Source organism: Hypanus sabinus, chromosome 1, assembly GCF_030144855.1.
Source record: "Hypanus sabinus isolate sHypSab1 chromosome 1, sHypSab1.hap1, whole genome shotgun sequence".
NCBI lineage: Eukaryota > Metazoa > Chordata > Chondrichthyes > Myliobatiformes > Dasyatidae > Hypanus > Hypanus sabinus.
The window spans coordinates 143,230,145-143,252,904 of record NC_082706.1 but is presented as its reverse complement, the minus strand read 5'-3'; the positions used below and the strand labels follow the sequence as shown (position 1 = coordinate 143,252,904).

At 41.4% G+C, this 22,760-nt stretch overlaps 1 protein-coding gene across 4 annotated transcripts in view; it reads left to right on the top strand.

Moving 5' to 3' along the window:
- The window catches only part of LOC132398356 (basic proline-rich protein-like), a 57,048-nt gene extending 39,683 nt beyond the window's left edge, over positions 1 to 17,365 (top strand). For 3 of the 4 annotated variants that reach the window (XM_059977679.1, XM_059977659.1, XM_059977669.1), the window contains one exon: positions 16,054 to 17,365. In XM_059977679.1, the coding sequence (XP_059833662.1) occupies positions 16,054 to 17,216 (1,163 nt within the window). In that variant the 3' untranslated portion in view covers positions 17,217 to 17,365. Of the gene's footprint in view, positions 1 to 5,772; positions 10,078 to 16,053 lie in introns of those variants that run through there. The other variant, XM_059977652.1, reaches the window with a different exon arrangement.
- Positions 17,366 to 22,760: the final 5,395 nt, after the last annotated feature.

Genomic DNA, 22,760 nt, shown 5'->3' with positions numbered 1-22,760 from the left:
GGTCCTAAGTCTTTAGACTGATGTCCCTTGTTTACCAACAACGTTACGTGGGGCGCAGCCCCCGGTATCCTGTACCATTTTTCTAAAAAGGTGTTCCACTTAACTTGTAAAGCTGCCCCTTGCTTTCCAATTATCACAGCCTCCCCTTCCAGGTGCTGTTGGGTACATGACTCCAGGTGCCATCTCTCCTCTAACTCCCTGTTTTGAGTCTCGTCAAAAATCACTGTACAATATAGCTCAGATTTGGGTATTTACAGCCCTTTTTCCATTTTTCCCAGGTTTCCTGAATCTGATCTGCGATGTCTCCTATCCAAAAGACATTAGCCTTCTTGTCTTCTCGCACTATCAATTGAGCCCCTGCTCTTTCCACACTTAGCCCATTTCTGGTGCATTCTAATTTTAATTCCAGTTTCAATAAGGCAACTCTGCCTAACAAATTAATCGGAGTTCCTTTAAATACTAGCACCGGCAAAACAATTCCTTTATTTCCCATTCTCAACTGCACTGGAGTCGTGCTCTGTATCAACTGTGTTTTCCCCGAGAACCCTACCATCTTAATAAACTTTCCTGACATGGGAAGGTGAAGGGCATACTGTGGCTGTACACAAGTGTACGTTGCTCCAGTATCTATCATCATTGGTGTAGGTTGCCCTTCTAACATAACCTGAACAATGGGTTCCTCGTCTGCCTCCCTTGTTATCATTGGGTAATGTCCCTTCCCACTCGAGTTCTCGGGGCACCCCTAATACCTCGCATAGGGGTGCACAGGTCCGCTTGGGCTTGTGGGGACTGTTCCTTGGCTAAACTAGTTCCCTTCTTATTGGTTCCTGCTGGTGTGTGACAGGCCATGGTATAAATGGACAATCTCTTCTCATGTGACCTGGCTGATTACATCCCCAGCACAATCTCTCTACCTCTCTTTCCCCGTTTCCTCACTGGTCCCCTCTGCCCATAGCTCCTCTGTCCCCCTCCTTGGGACTTCCAGTCCTGTTTGGCTGTTTGAATATAGTCTGTTCCTGATAGGGCATTTGTGGGAATGCTCCTCCAAAGACATTGATTATTGGCATGGGGTTTTCCGGTCCTTGTCTTACCGTATGATCGGTTCCTCCATATAGCGGTGTTTCATCCAGTTCGATGGCTGTACTCAGACCAGTGGTTGCTGATGTCGTGGTTTCTCGTGCCACACAAATGATTAGGAGATGCAGAAGGTTCTTCAAGAAGGGTTAAACTTTAATTTGCAAATCAAAGCTGAGACAGTCATTGAGCTAGTCGCTGATTGCCCACCGATCCTTGTACATAGCATATTTTATAGCAATCTCCTGGTTTAGTTGTATTAGCATATGCAATCGGTCTACAGTTGCGTACCACACGTACATCCACCACTATTGTTTCTACCCATTGACTTAATCATGTTCTAATCTACATCTCAGCTACCTTGTCTTCTACATTCTTAATATTTCATTCTCCTGCTAAATTGGGTACATGCATAGCAAATAGCAAGTTTCAAAGCTGACTACATCTCTTAGCTACCTCTCATTAACGCACCATTGTCTTCTACATTCCTAAGATTTCATTCTCTAGCAAATAGCAAGTTTACATTCTTAATATTTTGTGACTTAATCATGTTCTAAACTACGTCTCTTAGCTACCTTTCATTAACACACCATTGTCTTCTACATTCTTAATATTTCATTCTCCTGCTAAATTAGGTACATGCATAGCAAATAGCAAACTCAGATTACATAATTTACATCTCTTAGCTTCCTCTAACACACCATTGTTTTCTACATTCCTAAGATTTCATTTTCTAGCAAATAGCAGGTTGCAACTTTTATACTCCAATACTGGCAGCATCTTTTTGCTTTTCTCTTTTTCCTTCTTTTTGAGTTCTTCGAGCTGCATTTGTATTAACTTTCTTTGCACCTCTTCCTGCTGCTCAGCCAACCTTCATTTGTCTTTCCGGTATTTCTCAACTGCATGGACTACGTGGTCTCTAAATTCTTGTGGGGTTATTGACGTCAGCCCAACCACTTCCTCCAGTTTGGATTTTACTTGCGGAGGCATTGCATCCAAAATGCTATGTCAGAACAGTGTGGTGATAAATAAGCTATTTTCCACCTCTTGCTCAGTCTCCAGTCTCCACCTTTTCAACTGCTTTTCTACATTGGCTGCTGGGTTTTCAGTGTCTCCCAGTGGATCCCCCTTTAAGGCTTTTGGGTCCACTTTGGGTGGATAAAGCTTCCTGAGGGCCTGCCACACCCTCTGCCTTACTCTGTCAAACCCGTGTCCATCAGTTCTCGGGTCGTTCGAGTTTACTATGCCAGCCATTTCCATTAGTTTGTTAAATTTGGAGGTTCCCATCAACCTTATCAATAGTGCCTTCAAATCTCCCATAGCCAATAATCGTCCCGCTGTTTCTTCTTCAAAGGCTCTAATCCATTTCCCTGCTCCTTCATGTAGATTGGGCAGAGTGTTTTTCAGCCCTTCTAGGTCCTGGGATCCCCAAGGGATATACTGCACTTGTCCTGATTCTTTAACTAACAACGGCATCATTCTTCCTCCTTCTTCCCACCTGCCCTGGCTCTCCTCCTCGCCTGACTCCCCATCTGTCTCAGGGTATGTCTTTACTGACTCCCACACAAATTTCTCCGGAGTCCTCTTCTTCCCTCGGTCTTCCTGTGGAGTCCTTCCTTTCTGTCCTGATTCAATACTTGGTTGGCCCCAGGAGTATTTTTCGCGTCTCCTCTGGCAATCCCCTCTCAGTAACTTATCTAGATCTCTCTCTACTTCCGCAAGTCGCTCCCCTACTGCCTCTTTCTGCTCTTCTAGGCTTCTGCCTCCTACCTCTTCCCCACAACTTCTCGCATCCTCTCTCTCTCCACTTAACTCTTGCTCCTCCAATGAGTCACCTTCTCTTTCTTCCTGTCCATGTCTGTACACGTGTGGCAGGGACTCCTCATGATCCTTACTCATGCTTGATTCCCTTCTCTCTTGTGTTTCTCCAAGACTCTCATTTCCTTTTTTCCACTTTCTCTTGAATGCCTCATCTCTTCCTGCCCTGATGAGCCACTTTCTTTTCTAGTCTGTTCATTTCTGTGGTATAACTGATACTCCTCATACTCCTTTTCCTCTCTCAAGTATTTCATCCGTTCAACCTCTTCTTTCATTTCTGTCTTTGCCTGTTCCACCTTTATCCTTTCTGCTTGTATCTCCTTCCATATCGCCACTTTTTCCTTCTCCTATTGTCTTTTTTCCTCCTCATTATCCCAAACTTGTACTTCTCCCTGCATGTTTACTGTTCCCATCAGCAGGGGGCACTGCTTAGGGGTTCCTTCCTCATTATAGGGAGGGGGCTTTTCTGTTTCTCTCGCATCCGGGTACGGAGCTGAAGCCAGCTTCTCACTGTACCTTCCTCTCTCTCTCTAACAGGCTGTTTCTCCAGCACCTTAGTGTCTTCCTCGCTTGTAATCAATATTCTACCTGTCCTCCTCAGCCTTTCTCCCTCCGTTCTGAAGAGTTTTAGCACTTCCATTTCTCGTTCTCTTTTTTGCCCTCTTTTCTTAGATTTATCTTTTGGTTTTTAATTTTTAATTAGTGCCTCCATTTCTTCGCACAAGCTTACATCAAACGTTCCTTCTCTTGGCCATTTTGTGACCAGGTTTTTGGTTCTCTTTTCCCATTTTTCTGAAGTTTTTGTAATCACATATTTATTTACCGGGAATTTTTTGCTCAGTATCTCTACTGCCATTCCTTTACCTGTCATGTTGTTCTCTCTTTTTAAGGTATTTCAGAGATTCACAGTTTGTTTACTGTATAATATTATTTACTCTAATTCTATGCCTAGTCTATCGTATTATCTACCAGCGCTTTAAACTATATATTGGACTGTCCTTGTTTCCTATTCTGTTCTGCCCGTACAGACCTCTACTCAGAGCGGTATCCACAGAACTTTCTCTTTGCACCTCGTCTATTCAGACCCTTATCTCTTAAGGCGGTATCCATGAGGGTTTTCTCTATTTTCCTTTCCCTGCCCATTCAGACCTTCGTTTCATACGAAGCGGTATCCACAGGGATTTTCTCTATGCACCTCATCTATTCAGACCCTTATCTCTTAAGGCGGTATCCACGAGGATTTTCTCTATTTTCCCTTTCCCTGCCCATTCAGACCTTCGTTTTATACGAAGCGGTAACCACAGGGACTTATCAACACCATGTGGAATTTTTCTTCACTTCTTATTGACTTATTTGTACTTACCCTCACTGCAGTGTTCTTGATCAATCCTCTGAGCCTCCTGTTAACCCCCAATTCTGCCAGATTCTTTGGACCGGAGAGACCCTTCGGCAGTGGTTCCACACTTCTGAGACTCCAAGACCTCCCCAAAACCAACAGAATTCTTAGTCCAAATTGTCACAAAAAGCACTTACCTTTTGTTTGGGTGCAGCCTTAATTCTGTTAGCCTTGTGGTGGTCCCTAGAGGACTGGGAAGCATCCCCAATCTGCCGTTTCCTTTCTGCTGGTCTCTTTCCAGTCCTGCCGTGGTCGCCAGTTTTGTCGTGGTTTCTCGTGCCCCACAAATGACCAGGAGACGCAGAAGATTCTTCAAGAAGTATTAAACTTTAATTTGCAAATCAAAGCTGAGACAGTCATTGAGCACGTCGCTGACTGCCCACCGATCCTTGTACATAGCATTTTTTTATAGCAATCTCCTGGTTTAGTTGTATTAGCATATCCAATCGGTCTACATTTGCGTCTCACAAGTACATCCGCCACTATTGTTTCTACCCATTGACTTAATCTACATCTCTTAGCTAGCCTCTCATTAACACACCATTGTCTTCTACATTCTTATGATTTCATTCTCCTACTAAGTTGGATACATGCATAGCAAATAGCAAGTTCAAAGCTGACTACATAGTTTTGGTTACACAGCAAACAAGTTCAAAGCAAAACATCTCTTAGCTACCTCTCATTAACACACCATTGTCTTCTACGTTCTTAAGATTTCATTCTCCTACTAAATTGGATACATGCATAGCAAATAGCAAGTTCAAAGCTGACTACATAGTTTTGGTTACACAAGCAAACAATGCAACTTTTATACTCCAATACTAGCAGGCTATTCCATGAACTTTTCCAAACTCCAGAGGAACCCTATTAAAGGCATAAATACACTGCTACCATTATCCCCACAACTTTCCTCAGTGGAAACATTGGTAACCATTACTGAAGGAAATATCAAGGAAATATTTTTCCTAAGATAATAGATAGAATTTGGAATTCATAAGTTACATGGAATGGCTCAAACAAATAACACAGGTGAATGTAAATGAAAGCTAGACAAACACAAGAATTAGAAAATAATACAGGATAGGTTGAAAGGAAGGAGAAGAAATTTATGGAGCATAAACACCAGCAAAAATCAAATAGCACAAATGGCCTGTCTCTGTGCTGTAACTTCAATGTGGTTCTGTAAAATTCACCTGCAGTTTGTTTTTATATGTAAGTTTGGTGGATAACCGTGAATAAAGATTCATTATGATGATGAAACTTATTACCATTGACTATTTAACTTGCTTTAACTAAAATAATTTTACTTGTTTCTTTACAAATCATAATAGCTGGAGATACTGATAGAAAGGCACATCGAACAGTCTCCGAGGATCAACATGTTAAATCAGTGTCAAAGGATTCTTCACTTATTAATCAGGAAATTATGTTAAAAATCCTTGCAGAGAAAGCTCCTCCTACTCAACATGAAGCCTCAACATCCATGTCAATGACAAGGCAACCTTCTGTACAGCAGCAAGTTACCCCAGTTGCAAATGAAACTCGTCCTTGTCAAGAAACTGCTTTAGCTCCCGGAGAGAATTTCCGTAGGGCACCATATGTTTGTCAAGATGCCCTACCTGTTTCCTATGAACCTATGATTAGGACACCATATGTTTGTCATGAACCAGTACCTATTCCATGTGAGCCTTTAATTAGGGCTCCATATTATCAAGAAATCATATCTGCTCCATATGACCCCTATATGAGGGCCCCATACTTGGCTCAAGAAGCTATTCCTGCTCCATTTGAGCCAGTGATTTTAGCTCCAACAGTTCGTCCAGAACCTACCGCTGTTCCTGTTCCTATTCCATATGAAACTCTGATTATGACTCAGCCTCCTTATCAAGGACCTGCACCTGGACTTGCTCCATATGAATATGGGGTTAAAAGTTCACCAGTTCATCAAGAAATGATGCGTCCCGCATATGAACCACCAAGATCACCTAGTCATCAAATATCTGTACCTGCTGTATGTGACACCAATACATTGTCTGCTTCACCACCATCTGAACCTGTACGTCAGACTGTGTCTTCACCACGTCAAGTAGAACTTACACCTGTTCTTTATAGTAGCAAAACCTTGGGAATGTGTCAGGCATCTGCCTCGATTACATCCTCACCTGCTCGAGTTTCATCCCCACCCACATCTCAATATGAAAATAAATCTCCATCTGCTTACCAAGCACCAATGACAGCTCAATATCAGTCTCCACCAATTTACTCACAACCCGTACCATCTCCATTTCAACCTTATTATCAAGCAGCTCCTCAATATGCAAATATGTCTTCTGTTGTTTACCAGCCCTTATCATCTCAATATAGTAGAAGGTCTCCACCTGTTTATCAACAGACCACATCTCCTCAACATCCATTAATCAGCCAGCAATCAGCACCTCTTGGATATGATCCTTGTCCTCCATCAATTGAGGATAAGGCTGGTTATCAGTCAATCGCTGTTGAGACTTCATTATCTCGACAGGTTCCACAATTGTCAGCTGTTGCAACTGGTGAGATCATATCTGTTTGTGAGGATCATTCATGTGATCAATGCAAGAAGGTACCATCCATTCAGCAAGTTCAGATGGCTCCTTCTGGCAATGTGACGTCTTTTTGTGAAGAGCATTCATGTGAGCATTGTAAAGAGGCTGCACTTATGACTCAAGAAAAAATCTGTACAAGTGGTGGAATCACAGTTGATGAATGTAAAACGACGCCATCTGCTCCAAGTGGCGATATCTCAGCTGTTTGTAATGAACATATATGTGATCAATGCAAGAAGTCATTTTCTTGTAAGAAGTTATCTTCTGCTGCAAGTGGTGATGTCTTAGCTGTTTGTAAGGAACACTCATGTGATAAATGTAACCAGGGGTTAGCTAGTCATCAACAATTATCCTCTGTTCCAAGTGGTGATGTCTCAGCAGTCTGTGAAGAACATTCATGTGATTTGTGTAAAAAGTCAACTCCTCAAGGAGCAACTTCTCCAAGTGGTGATGTCTTAGTTGTTTGTGAAGAACATTCATGTGATCAATGCAAAGCATCATCTGCTGATCAACAAGTATCTTCATCTTCAAGTGACAAGGTCTCGGCTGTTTGTGAAGAACATTCATGTGATCAATGCAAACAGTCATCAACAGATCAACCAATATCCTCATCTCCAAGTGGTAAGGTCTCAGCTGTTTGTGAAGAACATTCATGTGATCAATGCAAAACATCATCTACTGATCAACGAATATCCTCATCTCCAAGTGGCAAGGTCTCAGCTGTTTGTGTAGAACATTCATGTGATCAATGCAAAACATCATCTACTGATCAACGAATATCCTCATCTCCAAGTGGCAAGGTCTCAGCTGTTTGTGAAGAACATTCATGTGATCAATGCAAAACATCATCTACTGATCAACGAGTATCCGCATCTCCAAGTGGCAAGGTCTCAGCTGTTTGTGAAGAACATTCATGTGATCAATGCAAAAAGTCTTCAACTCCTCAACAATCAGCCTCTGCTCCAAGTAGTGATGTTTCAGCTGTTTGTGAAGAACATTCATGTGATCAATGCAAGAAGTCAGATACTCAACAAGTATCCTCAGCTTCAGGTGGCAAAGTCTCAGTTGTTTGTGAAGAACATTCATGTGATCAATGCAATAAATCAGATATTCAACCATTATCCTCTGCTGCAAGTGGCAATGCCTCACCCGCATGTGAGGAACATTCATGCGATCTATGCAAGAAGTCAGCAAGCAGTCGACAGTTTTCATCTGCTCCAAGTGGCAAAGTCTCAGCTGTTTGTGAAGAACATTCATGTGATCAATGTAAGTCAAACACTCATCAACAAAGATCCTCTGCCCCAACTGGCAATGTCTCACCCACTTGTGAGGAACATTCATGTGATCTATGCAAAAAGAAGTCAGCAAGCAGTCAACAGTTTTTGTCTGCTCCAAGTGGCAATCTCTCATCAATCTGCGAAGAACATTCATGTGATCAATGTAAAAAGTCATCGGCTTTTCAAGGGTTATCATCTGCAGGTAGCGGTGACTTCACATCTGTGTGTGGAAAACATTCATGTGATCAGTGTAAGAAATCATCAACCTCTCAACGGGCTTCACTTGCTCCTAGTGGTGATCTTTCAGCTAGTTGTGAGGAACATTCATGTGACTTATGTAAGAAGCCATCTTCCAATCAACAGGTATCGTCTGCTCCAAGTGGCTGCCAAGACCCTTCATGTGATCAATGCAAGAAGAAGTCATCCAATTGTTTAACTGTCTTTTCTGCTCCAAGTGGTGACGTATCAGCTGGTTGTCAAGAACATTCTTGTGATCAATGTAAGAAACCATCATCAACTTCTCAGTGGGTTTCATCTGCTCCAAGTGGTGATCTCTCACCTATTTGTGAGGAACATTCATGTGACCTATGTAAGAAGTCATCTACCAATCAACAGTTCATGTCTGTTCCAAGTGGTGACCTCTCAACAGGCTGCCAAGACCCTTCATGCAACCAGTGCAAGAAAAAGTCATCCACCTCTCAACAGTTTTTATCTGTTCCAAGTAGTGACCGCTCAACTGGTTGTCAAGAACATTCATGTGATCAGTGTAGAAAAGCATCTTCATCTGGTCAAGGTTTTTCATTTGCTGCAAGTAGGAATGTCTCATCTGGCTGTCAGGATCCTTCTTGTGATCAGTGTAGGAAGGTATCCTCCACTTGTCAAGATTATTCATCTGGTCTAAGTATTAATGCCTCAAGTAGTTGCCAAGACCATTCATGTGATCAGTGTAGGAAGGTGTCATCCACTTGTCAAGATTATTCATCTCCAAGTACCAATGCCTCTTCTAGTTGTCAAGATCATACATGTGATTTATGCAGGAAGATATCTTCTACTCAAGGTTATTCATCAGCTCCAACGGGTGAAGCATCATCTGTTTGTCAAGAGCACACATGTGATCAATGCCAGAGCGAGTCATCTGCTCATCAAGACTTCAACTCAGCTGTAAGTTGCAATGCCTCTTCTAGTTTTCAAGAACACTCATGTGATCAATGTAAAAAGTCATCATCTACTTGTCAAGATTATTCATCTGATCCAAGCCGCAGTGTCTCATTTGGTCTTCAAGAACATTCATGTGATCAATGTAGAAAGGACGTATCCACTAGTCAAGAATTTAAGCCATGTGGAGTATGTGCAGAATGTGTCTCAAAAGGCTCTAGTCAGAATTTAAGAAGTGGTCAAGACATTCAGGTTCCCACTTTGCAGTGTTTGTATAAAGCTTCATCTTCTGCAGCTGGTCCACAGTATAGCACATCAACTGATCCATCAACAACTTTTAGTCCACAGAACAGTATATGCAAGGCTCCACCCTTTAATCAAGGAAGTCCTGATAGAGGTAATTATGACACAGTACCCACCAATAAGCCACTTTTCATGCATCTTTCCACAAAATGTTGCATTGTGAACTACAGTGATTCAGCAACATGTGTCGATCCTGTAACTTACCATGAATCCACAATTCACCAAGTGTCAGAAATCCACTTGAAGGATAAATCGGGAACATCTAGTGATAGAGCAGCTGAGCATAAAGAAGAGACAGAGAGTGATGTATGTCCTCTTGAGGAAACTGCAGAAGAAGACAACAGAGCAGAGGAAGTATTACCCTGTACTCTGTATGAAGAAGACACATCCTATCATAGCTCTACAGATTCTGTATGTGGGAGATCAGAAGAAGATGCTCAGGAAAAAATATGCACTAGTGAAACAGAAGCCGGTAAGGAAGATACAAATATTTGAAGATTAAATGATTGAACAAATGTTTCTGAACGTAAGAACAAACAAGTTGATCAGTTATCAGCTTCTAGTGACCAATGAACCCTAACATTGTCTAACAAAAGGGAAGGGAGATACTAGCAGTGAATCTGTATTGGAGAAATTATGATTTACTTTCCATCTGATCCAACTGATTTAAAATTTCAAATTTGTACCTGACAGAGTCACTTGCTTAAAACCACGTCCCTGCCTTGGATTTAAAACTTGCCTGAATTTTGCTGTGACTAATATACATTCTTCTAGCATATCCTTTTGTTTCAGTTTTGGGGTTTAAGGTAACATTAAGGAAAAGGCAGAAAACAATTAAAAATATGAAATCATAATTATAGCATGAGCCCCTATGCAGTTGTAAACCTAGGCCATCTAGAGTGTTGGTATGTTAGTGTCTCAGCCAAGTCAGAATTGCCAGAAAATTAATCCAGAATCCAAACATAGATGATGCAAGAATGCTCACTGGGCTTCAGATGGTAAAGATGGGCATTCCCGTCCACTGAACATGTTTACTGCGCAACACCATCCTTTCACAAAGAATTTCCCTAGTGTATGATCACTTCTCTCCATTCTCTAGCCCTGTGATTACAAAGGTCATGCAGTCAGTTTCCACAAATCATAAGGTCATTCTGATTGGGAGAGTGGCCTGCAATCTGTTAATGAAGTCACACTGTTAAAAACTACTAGGCCTTCTCTGATCTAGGGTGGCTTCAGCCTGCCAGGCATTTATGATTCTGTTGACTTTGAACCCAGGACAGATCCTTTTATAAGTGCATGTTCCAATTATAGCTTGTGGTACAATGTTAGGAAAATATTACATAGAACATTACAGCACAAGAATAGGCCCTTCAGCCCATGATGTCTGCACCGAACACAATGCAAAATTACCTCTGCCTGGACATGGTCCATGTCCCTCTATTCCCTGCATATTTGTATCAATCTAGCAGCCTCTTAAACATCACTATTGTTTCTGCTTCCACTACTACTCCTAGCAGCCCATTCCAGGCACCTATTGCTCTCTGTGTAAAAAAAAAAACATGACTTGTACACCTTCTTTAAAATTTCTCTTAAACTAGAGAAAAAATTTGCTCAAATACATGAAGTTTAAGATCTTTTGTAGAAAAGCATTGATGAGGGAACAGAGTAGTATATTTAAATTTCTAGGGGAAACTAAACTTGGATGTACCATAAGTTGCATGGTTACAGCTAAACTTGAAAAAAAAACAAATGTGAGGCATGGAATTTACTGAGTGAAGCTACAGAGAGACCATAAATTATGTTATAGTAAAGATATTTAAGCACCTATGTACAGGAATCACTAAAAGCTAAATGAGATTCAGTTTCATAAGGATTGGGAACTAAGCGATGGTGATGCTTTAAAGCATTGGTCAGATTCTATTTGTCAAAGTCGAGCTTATTGCCATCTGCACAACTGCATTTATGCACAGGTGCAATAAAAAATTTACTTGCAGCAGCATTCCAGAGATGACATTCACAGGAAAAACATAAAATTATACAGCACAATTAGAATTAAAAGACAATTATAGTGTAAAGTGGACACAGTGTTGTATATGAGTCCTGACGAAGGGTCTCGGCCCGAAACGTCGACATCGCTTCTCCCTATGGATGTTGCCTAGCCTGCTGTGTTCTACCAGCATTTTGTGTGTAATATAGTGTTGCTGTGCTGAGGTAGTGACTAGGATTGTGCTGGTTGGTTGAAGAAATGAATGGCTGAAAGGAAATAGGTGTCCTGAACTTGCTGAAGAGGAACTGGAATAAAACAAGTAATTTTAGATTCTGAATCTCTAGGAAACTTTGGAATTAGATGGGTACTTTGCAGATCCACCTACATGGTTCTAGATTTAAATTGAATCATTTGGTTTAATAATTTTAATGAGAAGTGATATGATAGAAATCATATCCTAGCATCCAGATGTCATTCAGCAATATGATTTTCTTCTTTGAAACATTTGATGGCTTTCTTGTTGGCATATTATTGGGCTAATGATCTGGAGACATGATTTCAAATCCCAAATTTGCAATTTGAGAGTTTTAATTCAATTTCATTAAATAGCTGATACCACTAAAGTGACAGTGAAGCTGCTGGTTTGTGATTAGAAAGAAGTTGACTGGTTCATTACTGTAACTCTGCCTGATTTGGGAGTGCTTCCTGAGTGGATAGCTCTTAAACATTCTGAGTTGCATCTGCATAATAACAGTTCATTATAAATAGCCACAATAAAGAATCCTCCTGCCCAGCATCAGTGTGGCCGTAAATTGATTACATAAATTACAGTACTAGGCCAAGTGGGGTGAGAACCTGTCTTGGCAACAACATTCACATTCTTTGTAAAAAATTAGAAAAAATGGAGCTCATTTGAATCTTGCATTTTCTCTCTCACTCACTCTCTCTCCTTCTCTCTCCACTTACTCTCTTCTCTCTCTGTCTCACTCAACACACACACACACACAGACACACACGATAGAATTCTGACTGATCAGAGGAAATGAAAAGCTATTTTCTAAAGGCCACCCTGCTAAGATACAAATAACATGAATGGGATTTGGATATTGTTAGATTCATAGTCATACAACATGGAAAAAGGCCAAATGGCCCATTACATCCACACAGACCAGTGGGCACTTGTCTATATTAATTCCATTTTCCAATGGTTGGTCCACAGCCTTCTAAGCTTGACAATTCAAGGACTTTCCTGGACACTTCTTAAGTGCTGTTAGTGACTGCTTCCTCAAATATCCCAGTATTCTCTGATTGGAAAAGATTCAATAGACAATAGACAATAGGTGCAGAAGTAGACCATTCGGCCCCTCGAGTCTGCACCGCCATTCTGAGATCATGGCTGATCATTCACTATCAATACCCAGTCCCTGCCATGTCCCCATATCCCTTGATTCCCCTATCCATCAGATATCTATCTAGCTCCTTCTTGAAAGCATCCAGAGAATTGGCCTCCACCGTCTTCCGAGGCAGTGCATTCCACACCTCCACAACTCTCTGGGAGAAGAAGCTCTTCCTCAACTCTGTTTTAAATAACTGACCTCTTATTCTCAATCCATGCCCTCTGGTACTGGACTCTCCCAACATCTGGAACATATTTCCTGCCTCAATCCTATCAAATCCTTTAATTATCTTAAACGTTTCAATCAGATCCCCTCTCAATCTCCTCAATTCCAGCGTGTACAAGCCCAATCTGTCCAATCTCTCTGCGTAAGACAGCCCTGCCATCCCAGGAATCAACCTAGTGAATCTACGCTGCACTTCCTCAATTGCCAGAATTTCCTTCCTTAAACCTGGAGACCAAAACTGTACACAATATTCCAGGTGTGGTCTCACCAGGGCCCTGTACAAATGCAAAAGGATATCCTTGCTCTTGTACTCAATTCCCCTTGTAACAAGGGCCAACATTCCATTTGCCCTCTTCACTGCCTGTTGCACTTGCTCATTCACCTTCATTGACTGGTGAACTAGGACTCCTAGGTCTCTTTGCATTTCTCCCTTACCTAACTCTACACCATTCAGACAATACTCTGCCCTCTTGTTCCTGCTTCCAAAGTGGATAACTTCACATTTATTCACATTGAATGACATCTGCCCACTCACCCAGCCTATCCAAGTCTCCCTGTATTCTCCTAACGTCCTCTTCGCATGTCACACTGCCACCCAGTTTAGTATCGTCAGCAAACTTGCTGATATAGTTTTCAATGCCCTCATCTAAATCGTTGACATAAATCGTAAAGAGCTGTGGTCCCAATACAGAGCCCTGTGGTACCCCACTAGTCACCTCCAGCCAGTCTGAGAAACACCCATTCACTGCTACCCTTTGCTTTCTATCTGCCAACCAGTTTTCTATCCATGTTGAAACCCTGCCCCCAATGCCAAGAGCTCTGATTTTACTCACCAATCTCCTATGTGGCACCTTATCGAATGCCTTCTGAAAATCTAGGTACACAACATCCACTGGCTTACCCTCATCTAACATCCTTGTTACACCCTCAAAAAACTCCAACAGATTAGTCAAGCATGATTTGCCCTTGGTAAATCCATGCTGGCTCGGCCTAATCCTATTTCTGCCATCAATATGTGCCACCATTTTGTCCTTAATAATGGACTCAAGCATCTTCCCCACGACTGACGTTAGGCTAACAGGGCGATAGTTCTCCGTTTTCTCCTTCCCTCCCTTCTTGAAAAGTGGGATAACATTAGCCACTTTCCAATCTTCAGGAACTGATCCTGAATCTAAGGAACATTGGAAAATGATTACCAATGCATCCGCAATTTCCTGAGCCACCTCTTTTAGAACCCTCGGATGCAGACCATCTGGACCCGGGGATTTATTAGCCTTCAGTTCTACCAGTCTACTCATCACAGTTTCTTTCCTAATGTCAATCTGTCTCAATTCCTCTGATATCTTATGATGCTGGCCCATCCATACATCTGGGAGATTGCTTGTGTCCTCCCTGGTGAAGACAGATCTAAAGTACGCATTAAATTCTGTTGCCATTTCCCTGTTTCCCATAACAATTTCTCCCAATTCATTCTTCAAGGGGCCAACATTGTTCTTAACTATCTTCTTTCTCTTCACATAGCTAAAAAAGCTTTTGCTATCCCCTTTTATATTCCTGGCTAGACTGAGCTCATACCTGATTTTTTCTCTCCGTATTGCTTTTTTAGTTAAGATCTGCTGCACCTTAAAACTTTCCCAATCATCTGTATTCCCACTCATCTTAGCCCTGTCATACTTCTTTTTCTTTAATGCTTTACAATCTCTGACTTCCTTTGTCAACCACTGTGGCCCCTTCCCCCTTTTTGAATCCTTCCTTCTCATTGGAATGAACTGCTTTTGCATCTTTTGTTTTATGCCCAAGAATATCTGCCACTGCTGATCCACTGTCTTTCCTGCCAGGGCATCCGCCCATTTAACTTTGGCCAGCTCTTCCCTCATGGCTCCGTAGTCTCCTTTATTTAATTGCAACACTGACACCTCTGATCTGCCCTTATCCCTCTCAAATTGTAGATAAAAACTTATCATGTTATGATCACTATGTTATGATTCCCCTCATAGCTCCTCTTAATCTCTTTTCCCCTTTCCCTAAATCTATAAGTCAGACTAATTGTGATTTTTAAACACAAGGGATTTTATAGAAGATGGAAATCTTGAATGTCCCACACAAAATGCTGGAGGAACTCAGCAAGTCAGGCAACACCTATGGAGGGGAATACACAATCTGTGTTTAAGGTTTAGCCCCTTCATCAGGATTAGAAGGAAGGAAGGGGGCAGAAGCTAGAATAAGAAGGGGGTGGGGGAGGAGACCAGGTGAGGGAGAAGGTGGGTTGCTGGGAGAGGGGGAATGAAGTAAGAAGCTGGGAGAGATACGTGGAAGAGATAAAAGCCTAAAGAAGAAGGAATCCTAAAGATAGGAGAAGACTGAACCATGGAAGAAAGAGAGGAGGGGAAGCAGAGGGAGCTTTAATACATTTGACACTGAGATGAGTGTCACATCTACTATTTCAGTAGTCAGTTATCCATTCGCAATTCTGCTTCCAGATTGTTCTCTTTCCCTGCCTCAGCTCAGTGGCTGCTGAAACTATGAGCTGCACAATGTAACTTTAAGAAAATATATTTTAGGAAAGAGTCTATAACCTGAGGTTAAACTGTGCTCCTTAGCAATCCATTCAGTTTGCCTGGATAAAATCTCTACCATTCAAATCTCTACCATCAATATCTTGTCCCAAGTTAACTTTTACCTCATTGGTCACACAATCTTTCTGGTAATCATGCTCTTGGGACGCCCTTCGCAAAAGCTTGCAGCTTTAATCCATCAGTCGTCCTTTCGTCTTTGTTATGGTTAGTGTTGTTTATGAGAATTTTGGTTTAATTCACATGATGTTTGCTTTCCAATATAGGTATTCAGGAGTCTGAAAAGTCTGATGATGGTGATAGTTGCCCATTACATTCATCTAGTAAAGACGAGGCTTCAACACCTTCGCCCATTGGGAGAACATCAGACTCCAGTGCAGTTTGCCCTCTAGAAGAAAGTTCTTCAAAGACAGCAGCAGCTGCAAAGACTGATTCTGCAGAAGAGGATCTTATTGCATCTTGTCCAGAGGGAAAGGATGCTGAGGGAAATGACAAACAATTACCCTGCCTTGTTGATAAGGGCTTTAAACTAGTATATGGTAGAATTGATCAGTTGGGAACTAAGATGGATGATCTAATTGGCAGTATTAAAATTCTTGCTGATGTTATGTCCAAGGAGCAAAGTGCAGAAGGGAAACGCCAAGGAGCGGAACCTACCACAGATAGCACAAAAGTAGCATCACCAGAAGCAAAATCTCCAGAAACAACAATACCTGCATTAACACCTCCAGGAGCAACTTCACCTGGAGCAAAGTCCCCAGGAACAACAATACCTGGAGCAAAGTCCCCAGGAACAACAACACCTGGAGCAAAGTCCCCAGGAACAACAACACCTGGAGCAAAATCCCCAGGAACAACAACACCTGGAGCAAAATCCCCAGGAACAACAACACCTGGAGCAAAATCCCCAGGAACAACGACACCTGGGGTAACAACACCAGGAGTAACAACACCTGGGGCAAAATCCCCAGAAACAACGACACCTGGGGTAGCATCACCAAGAGTAACAACACCTGGGGCAAAATCCCCAGAAACAACAACACCTGGAGCAAAATCCCCAGAAACAATGACACCTGGGGTAGCATCACCAGGAGTAACAACACCTGGGGCAAAATCCCCAGAAACAACAACACCTGGGGTAACAACACCAGGAGTAACAACACCTGGAGCAAAATCACCAGGAACAACAACACCTGGGGCAGCAACACCCGGTGCAAAATCACCAGAAGCAACGACACCCGGGGTAACAACACCTGGAGAATCATCACCAGGAGCAATGACACCTGGAAAAATTACACCAGAAGTAGTTGCATCAGGTACAAAGACACCAGAAGCAGTAACCCCAGATCCAGTGGCACCAGAAACAGCAAGTCCAGGAGCAAAAACTCCAGAACTGGAAGCAGAAGCAGTAGAAGAAAAAGAAGATTAAATGACAGAACCAGGACAACATTTCATCCTACCTTCTTCCAACTTTCTTAAGCAAAGACTTAAGAAAAAAAGGTTGAAGACAATAAGTTACGATAGTGAGACCTGGTACTTTAAAGAAACATGTATTAATGTGTGCAATAAAGATCTTCTTGCCAATTGAGTTCTCTTTTCTTTGAAATATCCTAGATAAAAGTTTTCATTAATTACAAAGCAATATGTTTAATACCTGTTTATACCTTTACAAAATCACACATATTATGAAACTTCTATCTTGGTCACACTTGGGATTCAAAGGGAATTTGGATACATAATTTGAGAAGGAATGTCATTTAAGGATCCATTGATGAGCTTAGACAATAAAGACTGAAAGGGAACGTAAAGTTCTTGGAAACTCCGCTAAAGTCCTTTTACCAGGGGCTGGGCCAAAAGAGCATGATTTACCAGGATGTTGCTTGGCCTGAATTACAAGGAGACATTGCATAGACTAGGGCTATTTGCTGGAACATAGCAGTTTGAGGGGCGACCTGGTAGAGATAAATAAGATCCTGAAAGTCACGGACTTTGGATGTCCATTCTGATAAAATACTCAGGTTCAGATCAAGTTGTGCCTGTCAGCTTGTCTCAATGCTTACCTAGGTCAGGATGATTCCCACGTAGATGGAGGGGTGATCACTGCGTTGCTAGAAAACTGGCTATATACAGACGCAATGTTGTCAACAAACATAAGTTGAAGGAAATAATTGTGTTGGTTTATTTACCTTTGTCACACAAATTCCATGAGAACAAACGTTTATCCTATCTCAGATTTTTGGGTAGTGATTTATGAATTCTGTAAAAGTGACCTTCCAGAAATGAACAGCCATTAACTGGGAGTTGCCTATTTTACCACATGTTCTTTGCTCCACAAAAGTTTAGTGTTTGATCCTTAAAAATTATACTTGAAGAGATGACTGGGCCAGCTGCAGTAAAAATTATAAGTACCGTAGATTCCGGACTACAGAGCGCACCTGATTAAAAGCCGCACGCTCTAATTTTAGAAAGAAAATCAATTTTGTACTTGTACAGGCCGCACCGGATTTTAAGCCGCAGGTGTCCCACGTTGTAATATGAGATATTTACACAGAAAGATATTACACGTGAGGATTTTTTAACTTTTAATTAAATCCGTATGGTAACATAAACAAATACATATTGCAAATGCTTTTTTTCGGACAGTGCCTGTAACACAGCTACTTTTAAATATACATACGTATCAGTAACACACAAATTACGTTGCTTATACTTTTTTACTGAACAGTGCACGAACAACATTCCAATATCTCCTAACGACTAGTAAAAAAAATATATATACTGCAGCCTACCAGGAAAAGTTATTGATCGCCTTCTTCATCTTCCTCCACTATCTTTGTTTGAGTGAATGTACGGAAGTTAGCAAGTTTTTCCTCGTGGTCGGGAGGGAGCTGCTGACACAGAGTCGTGCGTACCCTGACGGACAGCCCTTTTCATCTCATAAATCTAAAACACCACAATGGCCCACCTCTAAAATCTTCGATTTTCATTTTGGTGGCGATTGCTTTAGCCTTCAGTCTGATCTGCACGGTGGAAACACCGCGGCCGCCTGCTCTCTGTGTGTTAACCCAGCCTTCAAGAAAGTTTTCAGGTTCGGGCCATCTGTTATGATTACCTCTGAAAGCTTTTGTCGTCTTTTTGCATTGACTCAGTTCTTCACGCTGGCGTCTCCACCATCTCTCCATCGATTCATTTATGCCAAGATTATGTGCAGCAGCTCGATTTCCTTCTTCAGCCTCCAGATTGATCGCCTTTAACTTAAAAGCTGCATCATATGCTTTTCTTCGAGTGTTTTCCATGTTGATGAGGGTGAGTACAAATGACTGATTTAGAATAATTTAATTGTGAAAGTGCGCTTGATTTATCGTACAATTTCATTGGACCTCTGTGAACTACTCATCAATTTTATTGGTCTACTGTTACGAGGCAAAATGTTTTTGGCTGTATGAAAAAAAACATGCATTAGCTGTACCGTAGTATAGGCCGCAGTGTTGCTGCAGTGTTCAAAGCGTGGGAAAAAAGTAGCGGCTTATAGTCCGGAATTTACGGTACTTGGTCTTGAGTAAAGTTTTAGTTCAAAACCTAAGCAAACCTCGAACTGTAATTTCATTCTTCTTGTAAGATGAAATGGCGTATAACAACATGCAGGAAGAGGAGAATAATTCACTAATGTTATTACAAATTCCAAACATAGCCTTTATTTTCCTCTTATACCTTATACTCTTATCCTTAGTGAGAAGGTGTCTTGAAGAAGCAGTTTATTACCACCAGTAAGTACATTGATCGAATTTTAACTGTATAGGATTGAAAGAGGCCACATGCCCATTGTGGCTGAATTAGTGCTCTTAATGAACAATTGAATTACACCTGATGCCTGTGTTATGTTTGGGTCACATTCCTAGAAAGCAGTCTGTTTCATGATTTTCCTTGTCAGGTCTGAATCTCTATCCTCGTGCATACCCCTAATGTCTTTGGGTTTATTTTTGGTGTTTTCTCTGTTAATCAACTATTAATTTAAAAATTACTTTTACAACATATTGTGTTGCAGATGCATTCCCTCTCATTCATTCATTCACTGTAAGCTATTTTATCGGCAATAGCAAAGTGATTAACTGCCATTATCACCCGAGAACAACATTAGACTTGGGGGACAAAGCTCGTGAATAGGGAAAGGTTTAGGAAATAGGGATATCAGGGAAAGGATGGGATTCAATGATGAGGGTAATGGGTTAAAATGAGTGGAAATAGAGGAAGTGCCAAAGGATTACTTGAAGCAGCCTGTGTAAACAGCTGACTATGACTACTGGGAACCACAGATGAAGTGCACGGCAGTGCTGCAGTGTGTGGGGTGCTGGGTTTACATGTCCTCACACTGGAAAGGACAGAGCAAAAGAAGGAATCGACTGACTGCCAGCCCCACTGATGTGCTAATGGCATATTCAAATTGTATTGTCTCTCTGTATTGAGTGACTAATGAGAACGTATTTGGTTTCTTTATTTTTGTGTTTTTTTTCTTTCCCCACATTAAATTCAGTAGGAGAGAATTTTATTCTGTGTTTCAAGTTTTTGGGTAATGATTTGTGATTCCATGTAGATGAATTTTCATTATCAAATGGCTAAAACATGGGAATCATTGGTATTCCTATTCCCTAACCTTGCATTCATAGGTTCATAACCTTAAACATTTCTTGAAGTATTCAACCAAATTCTTTTTGAATGATAATTAATTGTTCTCTCTAGATTTTCAGGCAATATATTCTACATTGCAACTCGTGGCATGTAAATGTCATCTACCCATGCTTTCCTGACAGAATAGCAAAATTTTCCTTTCTAGACTTGTCATGTGATTTTAAAGCCCCTTGACTTTGCTATAATTACAAAACTTCGCCCCTGCATAGTGTTTGGGATCTTGATGACAAGAAGTGGACTCAGTATAAGTGGACTTTTTTTAGGCAAGAGTTGTAGAGTATAAGGTGGGAAACATAGCTGGCAATGGCACTGCAACTGCAACTACAGGAGTTCAGACATTGGAGGGGATTTTGGAGCTAGAGGAGATAACAGATAGAGGAAAAGTACAGGAACTAAAAGAGGTTGCAGAGATAAGTAGGGTGCTAGGAGCTGGAGGAAACTCATTCAATTATAAAATGAACACAGGCCTTGTGGTCCATCGATTCACTCTATAAAAACAACCCAGCTACTACCAGTCCCTGCTCACCCCACCCCCCCCCCACCCCCAGCCCTGAAAATTCTTTCCTTTCAAAACTTACTCCTCACAGTTTACTATACTTTCAAATTTTGAGCCTGGTAACGGAGATTTGTAGCTTTTCAGGTCATCCAGATGGATGTATGCAAAGGTTGGAGCATTTCACAGGGATCATGTAGCTGGAGAGAGTTACAATTCTTTCTCAGTATTTTTGATTGCACAATTTGTCTTCACTTGCACAGTGGTTGTTTGTCAGTATCTGCCTGTTTATGTATCGCCTTACATAAAATTGTATTTTTTCCCTGTAAGTGACTAGAAGAAAATGAATTGCAGGGTAATATATGATAACATATACAAAAGTACATAGATAATTAATTTACATTGAACTTTGAGAGAAGAAGGGTTGTGAGGATGGATCAGATTTACAGAAGATTTAGCAGCTGGAGCAGGGTGCATAAAGAGCAGTGTGTCTGGAGAGAGTAAAGCCTGGAGAGGCTTATAAAGAAAGGGTGTGGGAGCTGGATGGTATTACAGTGATAGAGAAGAATGCAGGGTTCAGAGGAAGTTACAAAGATATGAACAGCTGTGCGCAAGAAAACAGGAACAGGAGTAGGTCATCAGGACACTCAAGTCTACCCCACCATTTAATATCAATCCAAGCTGTGCTGGCCTCAACCCCTTCTGTGCCCAGTTCTCTATAATTACTTAATCTTCCTTGACTTTATCTGTCTCCACCTTAGATACTTCTAATACCCGGGCCTCTAGAGCAGAGAACTCTAGAGTTCTGTTAATCCTCTGAGAGAAGTTGTTTGTACACAATTCAGTTTTAATTGAACAGTCCTTTAAAGTTGGTCTAAACAGTGTTTATAATATTGCAACATAACATCCCATGTTTATATTTTATTCTCTGACCCATGAAGGTTAGCATACTATGTGCCTTTTTGCCATTTTATTTACCTGTGTTGCAACTCTCTGTGAAAGATGTACTTAGACCTCTAGGTCTCTCTTCTCTTCATCAGAATTTCTCATTTTGGTACTATTCAATATATATGTTGGTATGTTACATCCTGAAATTACTTGCTAAAATTGCATCATCTTACAAATATGAGTATTAAATTCCACACACCATTGCTCCACTCAACTTCCCAACTTATTTCTAACTTTACTCACCATGCACACTACCACCATTTTTAATGTCTTCTGCAAACTTCAAGGACATTTTCAACCTCTCACAGCTATGGGTGGAAGTTCCCACTTGCTTCAAAAAGGCAGCATTATACCAGTACCTAAGAAGAATAATGTGAGCTGCCTTAATGACTATCACCCAGTAGCACTCCATCGACACTGATGAATTGCTTTGAGAGGTTGGTCATGACTAGAATGCACTTCTGTCTCAGCAAAGACCACAATAGGTCAGTGGCAGATGCAATTTCAATGGCTGTGCACGTGGCTTTATACCACCTGGACAACACAATCATCTATGTCAGGATGCTGTTCATCGACCTTAGTACTATACAAAGTACAAAGTGTTCATCGACCTTAGTACTTAGTACATTTAGTACTATAACTCCCACAATCCTGATTGAGAATTTGCAGAACCTGGGCGTCTCCACCTCCCTCTGCAATTGGATCCTTGACTTCCTAACCAGAAGACTACAATCTATGCAGGTTGGTGAGAACATATCCTCCTCACTGACGATCAACACTGGCGCACCTCAGTGGCGTGTGCTTAGCCCACTGCTCTACTCTCTGTATACATATGACTGTGAGGCT